The sequence below is a fragment of the Hyposmocoma kahamanoa genome, unplaced genomic scaffold, assembly GCF_003589595.1.
Source record: "Hyposmocoma kahamanoa isolate Upper Pololo Valley unplaced genomic scaffold, ASM358959v1 63, whole genome shotgun sequence".
NCBI classification, from domain to species: Eukaryota; Metazoa; Arthropoda; class Insecta; order Lepidoptera; family Cosmopterigidae; genus Hyposmocoma; species Hyposmocoma kahamanoa.
In genome coordinates, this window is record NW_020653851.1 from 2952303 (window position 1) to 2962229 (window position 9927).

The 9927-nt window shown below is 36.4% G+C and overlaps 1 protein-coding gene across 1 annotated transcript in view; it reads right to left on the reverse strand.

Moving 5' to 3' along the window:
* The window catches only part of LOC113230073 (ras-related protein Rab6), a 20226-nt gene extending 11212 nt beyond the window's left edge, over nucleotides 1–9014 (reverse strand). Inside the window, exon 1 of the mRNA XM_026463806.1 lies at nucleotides 8856–9014. Coding sequence (XP_026319591.1) covers nucleotides 8856–8982 — 127 coding nt within the window. The 5' untranslated portion in view covers nucleotides 8983–9014. The remainder of the gene's footprint in view (nucleotides 1–8855) is intronic.
* Between the last annotated feature and the right edge of the window lie 913 nt (nucleotides 9015–9927).

The following is a 9927-nucleotide window of genomic DNA, read 5'->3' on the forward strand; positions in this document are numbered from 1 at the left end:
TATATATGTCTCTATAGGTACTTAACTATTTTAAGTACCTATAGAGATACAACTACAATATAATTTTTTTAGGCAATAATTTGGAGAATACTTAATAGGAAATCATAATTTATCGAAAATGTACTCAAATTTCAATAAAGAATTCGCGTATTCAAATATAATCAGTTCCGAGAAGTCCCAGGATTCGTGGAAGGGAATGTCCACGTTATTCTTTACTTTAGCTAAATGAACCCCCTCAATTCCGATCACTGGTGATCAATGTGAACAAATATCTATTAACAAAGAGCAACCCGTTCATCCCGTCACTTGGTATTATGATATTTGTTATGACAAAACCCTGAATGAAGTGTTTGTTAATCATTCTTCTCAGGTGAATCTGCCTTAGGTACTATTCAATGTGTTTATTCAACGCGGTATGGACATGTCATGCGGAGGGAAGAATGTCATGTGACGAGAAGAGTGCTAGGTATGAATGTGGAAGGATATAAGGGGAAAGGAAGGCCAAAGAAAAGATGGATGGATTGTGTGAAAGATGACATGGATACGAAAGGTGTGAGTAAAAAAATGACGGCTGATAGGGGAGAATGGAAGAAAAATACATGTTGTGCCGACCCCACCTAGCGTGGGATAAGGACAGGACGAAGAAGATTCAACGCAGTTTATTCAATGTGACAATTTCATGTGTAATTTGCTTACCTACGAAATGGAGACATTTTTAATGCCAGAGTCAGTCTTTGGTGCTGTAGGCACTACTTGCCATTACGTACAAAATTTGCTGTAGGTACGCAATCTACATATAGGGTAATAACAGTTCGTGTGTAATAAAAATATGTTCCAATATTCCAAATAGTGATCGCACTCGAAATAACAAAGGGTGCTGGTGAAATTACAGGAACAAGGGACTTGTCAACTTATGTCTCAGGGTGGCGGGCGCAGTGGCAGTGCCCCTAAGATCTTTGCGATTTAAAGTTCTGAGTGGCAGTGCAACTGTTATGGATAGGCGTGTCGGTTGCCACTATTATCAAAAAAAAAATAGGCAAAAAAAGTAACATTTTTTGGTACAAAATGTACTCATGAAAAATTTTGAAAAAGCAAATTTTTTTCACGATTTCAAAACATGTTTTTCTTAAGGTACCGTTCTCTGTATCACGAATGGAGTACGTTGCTGTTTGGACGGAAATATTCACACAGTACGATTGAGAATTTCACTTCTATGTGATGTAAATAATTGCTGTGACAAAATTTTAATATACGTCTATTAATTTTGTAAGGGAAGATATGATTGAACCTTTCTATTACACCTGTGTACTAGCGTATTTTGATTTTTGTCTAGGATTCTGGTAGAGACACAAAAAAAATCAAATATTCATAACGAAAGCCGAAACTTCGAAGGACATGTTCTTGTTACAAATAATTCAAGAACACAAGCTGCTGTTGCTTTATTTTGCACCAACAACACAAAAGACACAAATGTGGCGAATTCGATACACTAGAGGTTAGCTAGACAAGAAAATCTCGATTTCCCGTACGACCAATTTGGAAACGAATTGTACCCCTAATATATAAAGCCATAACCATATGTCAAAAGTGGTTTTATCACATGAAAGTCATAAAAATAATACGAAATACGTGAAATAAATTGTGCATGAATGAAATTTTATTACTCTCCTATTTAAGCATAAAAAAGTTACCGACTAATTTCCTTCGTAGAATCTTTAAACCACTCTTCTGAAAAGTTGTCATTTTGAAGATGTCGCTTTATTACATCAAGGGTGCAAAATATATTTTAGATCCGACCTAAAAAATCCTAATTCTAAATTGCTTCAGCACCCATAAAAAAGCCGCGAAAAATCACACTTAGCTGTCAACGAGTGAAAAACATTTACAAACACGGCATTTTTATCATAATAGCTAACATGACGAGCACCGAAACGTCATATTTTTGTCTAATCACCGGCGCCGCGACAAATAGCTGCAAAAGAATATAGCAGTGCCAAACATGGCCGCAAGGTCGCAGCAAATTTTAAAACAATTTTAAAGTTCTGCACATTAATTTTATCAACGTAAAATTAAGCGCGACAAACGAGATAAAAAGAAATGATAAAAACAAACAAATTGATATACATAAATTATTAGAAAAAGGTGAGGTGAACATTTGTTATACAGTTCAATACATGAGAATAATAGAAAGACGTAAATATCGAGTTCTTAGGTTTTCGCGATTGTTACACATGGGAAAGAAATGAAACTATTTTTCCGGATTTAAGTCGCGTATATCTGTTTTTTCAAACAAACCGACCTTTCGGGCCCTTTACAGGTCCCATGGTCACAGTAGAATATGGGACTATGGGACCATGGGACCTTTAAAGGGCCCGAAAAATAATAACGAATATAATGTAAAATATGTAAAAACTGAAACTACAAAAACCTGGCATTTTTTGTTTCATCATTTTATACGCAATTTCTTATCGTTATCCTTGTTCTTCGAAATACTAAATACTACGCACTCGGTTTTAGGGCCCACTGAAAAACAGCGTCACAGCCCTTTTCTCGATGGTGACAATAGCTGAGTGGGATCCTGTCACATACGCCACAGCCGCGCACATGACACTTAATCTAATTGTGTTAAATATTTCATGTTTGCTTTGTTGTTGTGTATGATTTTTTTTTTATTCCTTTTTTTCCAGTTATTTTTATTTTCATTTTTTGTTTTAATGTAGCTTCATCTTTTTTTTATCGTCATTTTATTACTGTGTATATTTTTGTTGTGGCGTAGTAATAAAAGATTTCAATTCTATTCTATTTTATTCTAAAAATGTATAACAATAATTCATTACCAAAAAAACGAAGAACGAATGACCCTGGTATAATATAAATAGGAATCTTAGCGATTCAATATTCGCAATAAAAAAAAATTAATAAGCGCATCCCAGCTTTATCAACTGAAATAAATATCACGGAGAGGTTTATCAAGGATTTATCACACAGTGCTTCCGTGCTACGGCCACTGGCCTACACCAATTCTGGCTAGAGAGCAGAAGTTAATTTTGTTGCTCTAGTGCTCTAGTTATTGATGTAGTCGGCTGGCACATTATTATTAAATGCTGGTAGACGCGGGAATATCATCTTGAATTGAAAAACCACGGTTTTGTGTGACATGGTCACATTTGTTTTTAAAACATATAAGTGCGCATTTGACCTCCATCTCACCTGATGGTAAATACCAATGAGGTCGACCATGAAGTACACCTAAATAATGCCTAAATATTCACTCTCGCCATGAAAAGGCCTAGTTATAATGTGCTGGGAATAAATCTGCAGGCAGGGAATTCCACTCAATAGCCGTTCGCCATATAAATGTGGAAGCGTAACGCTTCGTGCGAATCTTAGGAATATCTACAACATAGAGGTAGAAACTAAACCTACGTCTAGTTCCCCGGTGATGGAGAGGGGTAGGCGGAATTAAATCGTGCAATTCCATCGCACACTCTGCGTGATATATTGTATAGAATACCAATAACCAGGCAACTTTACGGCGGTGTTTAAGGCTCTGCAGTTTCGTCTCTACTAAGTCCGAGGCACCTATAAGACTCCTGGCGCGACATCAATTCGAAGCCAATATTACATAATTATAACGAAGGAAACGGTTGTTTGTTCAGTTCAGGATGGAAAGGATTTTTAAGTTCACAGGATGCCCCCAGCCTACATTATATTTCCTTTTCACGTCTCATGCTCTTAAAGTTCGTATTTATGCTGGGTGTAGGCTGCATAAAATAGGATTTTATGCTCTAGTGCATAAAATAAAAAACCACCACATTAAAAATGTCTAATTGTTGTAATTTTACATTCAATTTTAATTAAATAATAGTTTATTTGTAATATTACTGTTTAATTTCCTCGTAATCGAAGCGAAAAGCAGAGTGAATAACTCGTTCATAAAAGCCATTTTACCCTCAACTTAAGTATCCACTCTCGATATACTCGTCTCGGGTCAAATGACGCGTTTTATGCACTTGTTGTACAATCTACTATTCTTTTCAACTTCGCGAATTTAATGAAAAACATAGTATGCCACATGGGCGCAAGAGCAATTCAAAACGTTGGCGCCATTAAAGAACATTTGAATGTTCCATTATTCGTTATTGCCCACTTACCATTCATAACACTTAGTAACATAACAAAAAGCACTAAAACACCATTCGAGTTCGTGCATCATTTGAGAGTTGTTAAAATTTCCGCTTATTAATAAACGACCCTCTGTACTTAAGCTACGGTTGTAGATTAAGACCTAAACGAGACTTGAGATGCGTCTCGAGCTCTGAATGACTCTTAGCCAATGTGCGATTTTTTTTAAATATCAAATGACGGAACGAACAAGCTGTGGGCTTGGTGGTAAGCTACAGGCCTATCCATAACAGCCGTGCCACTCAAAACTTTAAATTACAAGATCTGAGAGGTAGTTCCCTTGCGCCCGTCACCCTGAGTGACATAAAATATGCCTGTAGTTTCACTAGCATCTTTACCCTTCAAAACCGGAACGCAGTATTGCTCACATTACTGCGGCAGAAATAGGCAAGGCCACGAGGAGTTCTATTGCTGTTAAAAACTGACTAGCGAATTTAGAAGCTGTCAGAACTAAGATAGCAACAGTGAATTAAACCATAATACTTTATTTCCTGTACTTATAAATCCGTCAATAAGGGAACATCATTCCCTACCTAACACATAAACAAAAGACTTATGCAAATGTATTCCTAAAGGAAATAAGGCTATTTGAATAATCACCCTTCTTGATTCTCGTATCGTTTATTTTTCTAATTTCTCTTTCTTGACATTTAAGATTTAAGTTCAACTTTATGCCGCTTTCGATAAAAAGTCCAGAGTGTCAAACTTGATGACTCTTAACTGCAAAAGACTTCGAAACAACTCGATCACAAATTCGTAGTGAACGAACCCACGAGCGAGCGGCTGCATTTTTATAAATTGGATTGAATGTCGTAGTAAAGTAGATTTTGTTAAATTAAGAAAATATATCGAAAGTAGTGTATCGCGTTCTGCTGGCTAGATCTGAACAACATTACGGTCTATGCGGATATCCACGTTATTACAGGCAATCAAGCCGAGTTATTTAGATAACCTGTTCTTTCACTTTTGCAATATGAGAAACGAGTTGTTTGAAGTAAACGCAGAAATATGTGGCAAACATTATACGCTATAAAACGTACTTTTTAAAACTTCATTAATGCTCACATTATTGCTTGGTGGCAGAAATAGGTAAGATGGCAGTACTTCCTTGGACGAACTCGATCACAAGAAGCTCTACTGCTATTAAGACTCTTTTAATTAAAAAATATAATAATTTTCCAGACCGCACCGCGTATTTTTTCCCAGGACACAGAAATGCAGCGAAACTGAAAGCTCTAGTACACATATAAAGAAAGCTACTTTAAAAATCAATTTCAAGTCCGTCATACTAAAAATACTTGGAGTCTGAACTTCAATTTTGTATCTAATTTATCCTATCACATTTTGAGCAGCTGCACAATCTAAAAACATCCCTAACGTAAAGTGACACCGTATAATTTACAACGTGTCACCGTCTATGTTTGTTCAGGCTCGCACGAGATAGTAAATATTTGGCTCACACCCCGATATTGGCTCTGTGGTCCTAACCAACCCAAGTACTAATTCGATTTACTAGAAAGACAGACGGATTCGTATAGGAAAGGTATATATGTATATAACGTTGTACGTATTTTGTGAGAACGGTTTTGTGCTCTGTACTATATCAATACAAGGAGTGCTACTGTTAAGTACACGTGTTCTCAAGTTCACAAATCTAACACAGCAAGTTCGGGAATCCATGTAGATACAGACAGTCAAAGAGTCGTATTCCAGAACTCTACTCAATGCTCAAGTCAAGAAATACGACCCTAATGGCAAGGACTTGAGTATGATTTCTAGTGCTTTAAATCATACTCAAGTCCTGACTTGAGCATTGAACAGAGTTCTGGAATGCGACCGTAAGTTCCGATCCTCAACTTACACTAGTTCACAGTACATTTATGTTAAGAAGAATAGCATACCCAATTTCCATCAATTTTTTTTATTCACCGTTGAATCTATATTCTATTATATCGGAATCTATATCGGAAGCTCGAATTTTTTTTTTTTGGACTACTGACAGGTAACCAAAGTAGAGCTCATTGTGAAAGAGTATGTCGAGGGAAGTAATACCTGTTATTGCCACCAAGCATTGATGTAAGCATTACTCGTTCCGGTTTTAAAGGGAAAAGGCTCTGGTGAAACTACAGGATAATGGGTTTACTTTGTCTTTGGGTGGCGAAAGCAGTGGCAATGCCAAGGGTTGCAATGCCCCTCAGATCGATACTTCCAATGAACACTACGCCAACTTTATTGCTTCATCTCTTTTTCTATTATTTTCGCAAACAGCTATAAGTATTTATTTACTAATATTATGCTCCCCAAATTTTGTGAAAAAAAAGAAACAAAAAACAAAATTCGAAAAAATAAACAATGAACTTTGTGAGAAAAAAATAAAGAAATAAAAAACAATATAAAAACAGAACAGGTCCAATAAAATTAAGTTGGCGTAGTGTTCATTGGAGGTATCGAGATGTTCGTAATTAAAGCTCTGAGTGACGCTGCAACTGCTATGGGAAAGTGTGTCGCATATATCACCAGGCGCACGACTTGTTCGTTTCGTCAATTGATATCACAAAAAAATTTCAATTAGTCGTGAAAAATAATGGTCGACATCAGTCGACATGATATTAATGTGAGAAACAAAAATATATGCCGGGTGTTCTTGACAGTCGTCATCACAAAGTCACAAATTAATTTAAAGGGCAACGTGTAAGGCTGCGTACAGATCTGGCGAGTGTGCCGCAAATGCGCCTGTTTGCGAAAGGTTCGCGAGCTGCACACGTGCATTACGTAGTGCGATCTATTCGCAATCCGTTTGTGCGCCGCATATACTAACAAGTATTTCACTGCACGTATGCAGCACGAATGCAGCGCGTATGCTGTGCGCGTTCGCGCCACATTCGCCAGATCTGTACGCACCCTAACGCTTCTACAATAAAATTCCTGGTGATATTCAAAATGTGACGTAGGTTAGGTTTAAAACTGTTGTGAAATAAATGGCAAAAATACATCTGCGTACTTGGATGACAAAAATATATGGGAGTGACCCTTTTAGCCCTAGTTGTTTTTACCAATTGATATTTAAAGTAAACATTATTGTGAACAAATATTTATTTATAAAAAGTTCTTTACCGGCCTAAGCCAGAACAGTAAACATAAAAATACATTTCTGTCTTTTGTTGCTCACGTTATTGCTTGGCGGCAGAAATAAAATGGACGCTGGACGAGGAGCCGACTAGGTCACCTAGGTCGTTAAGAAAGTAAGTACTTATAAGTCAGCTTTCCTCGTACAAATACTATATTATTAGCATTACTCATAAATGTAATTTACTGTACCAGTAAAGAAACTTGTTTACTATGGTTTTAAAATTCGCGTATAATTTAGTTTTTCGACAGCAATGACATATTTGATAAGTACTGAAAATTAAATGCTATTCATTAGCACTAAAGAACATACTTAAATGACGATCAAAGTATAGACATAAATGATGATCAAAGGATGGACATAGCTGACGATCAAAAATACACGTCAATGATGATCAAAGAATGGACATAACTGATTATCATAGAACACATAAAATTATGATCAAAGAATAAACATAAATTGTGATAAATGATAAAAACATCGTTAAAATTCATTGAAAAATAAATTTGTTATGGGTATTTCGAAAACAGACTGAGACAGATAACAAACGTCAATACTTGTTGTAACGTCAAAGCCGTAAGGAACATACATGTTACATAGTAAAGATGGTTTCCCAAAAAAGGATGCGGAGTATTATCCCTAGATGACTTTGATCATTACTATCCAGGTGTTCAAAGATATCGAGAAAAGAATATTAGATTCATTTATCAGCGTGTTCATGTTAAGTCGATGATCGATCGAATCAATAACAAATTTAAGCTGAAATATCGTGTTTCGACAATTCTGTGGGTAGTCAGATATTCGAATTTCCTAAAAATTACTAACCGAATTTAATTTATAATTTACAAGGACTTAATTTTTATTATTATAGTACTTCCAACAATTTATTTCCTTGATGACAGATCTAGTTTCGTAATTTTTAACTGACTTGAAAAAAGGAGGACGTTGTCAAGACGACTGTTGTTTTTTAACCGACTTCAAAAAAGGAGGAGGTTCTCAATTCGTCTGTATGTTTTTTTTGTTTTGTCCCATTTTAATTTGAAGAAAATGTTTCACCTTTGAGGGTGGCAAACTAGGGGATGAATGCCTTTTAAGGACGGTTTTATTAGTACTCGGTACCGAGATTATAGATAGAAATGTTACCAGTCCGCTTTGAATCGATTCTTTTGATATAGATTCATTTCTAATAATTTTAAAATAGTAGGTATTGGTTTTTAATCTATCCATAACACCGTTCACCAACCGTCTGATTACAACAAACGCGGCTACCTAGTTGGCGTAGCGGTTAGCACTGTGGGCGCTAGACTATCGCGGGTTTCGAGTAAGATCCATTATAAAAAGGAAATTTTCTAACTTGATCATGGTGTAGATGTACTGGATAGATGTACGGAGTTAATTTCATTGCTACAGTGTAGTTTTCTGGCACATTATTATTATTATTAATATCTCGGGTGTCTATTTTAGATTCTCGCTTATATTTTTATATGAGAAAGGCGATATTCGGTATTGTATGTATTATTATTATAACCTATCGGATACTTACTTGTAATATCATAAACAACGACCGCCACAGTTGAGTCTCGAATGTAAGAAGGTATGAGAGAACGGAACCTTTCTTGACCCGCTGTGTCCCACAGCTGCAGCCGTACCGTCCGGTCCTCCAGGTACATTGTCTTCGACAGGAAATCGATGCCAATGGTAGCCTAATCAAAAAATCATGTATTGATTATTGCATATCGGAGTATATTCAAAAAATTAAAAGAGGTATCAATGAACTTGTATGTATGTATGACATAAGTGTGATATCACACAGGTGTTCAAAAACCCGTACGACAAATCGCCACCCTCCTCACTACCATTTGACCTTTTTGTATAACTGGGAAAGATGTACGATCTGACCCAGCAATTTTTTTTTATACATGAATATTGATCATTGATCATTTATCGACATTGACTGCTACAGCTCCAAATTCAAGGCGGGATAGTCACTGGCGATGCCCTATCGTGTAAGGCACTACCATAGTATAATTAGAGAAGTTTTGTAACTCCATACTATGGATCAATAACGCAAGAGGACCTAAGGAGGGTAAATTGACGCTTGCTAGTATGGGTAGATGGCGCTAATGCTAAAGAAAAGAATAGCCGGCACTATCAATAAAAATCTGTGCAATAAGCGCCATCTAGTTGATTTGTTTGCTATCACTAGACATTAGAGTAGCTTTGATAAATTATAGTTCGTCAATTATTTACAAATTAGTTACAAAAAGAAATATTTGGTATTCATTGCCACATCTGGTGTACCAAAAGGCAATTTTTTTTTATAATACTAAGTGACGGGACGAAAAAGTCGTGTACCTGACCGTAAGCGACCTGTCCCTAACAGTTGTAGTGCCACTCAGAGCTTTAAATCACAAAGATCTGAAGGACCCATGTGCTTGTAATTTCACCAGCACCCTTACCCTTCGAAACCTGAACGTGGTAATGCTCACATTACCGCTTGGCGGCAGAAATAGGTAAGGTGGCAGTACTGCCCTGGACGAACTCTTTCACAAGGAGCTTTACTGGTACTACAGTGGTGGCTCATATTATTAGAGCCACTTGCAAAATTATTAAAT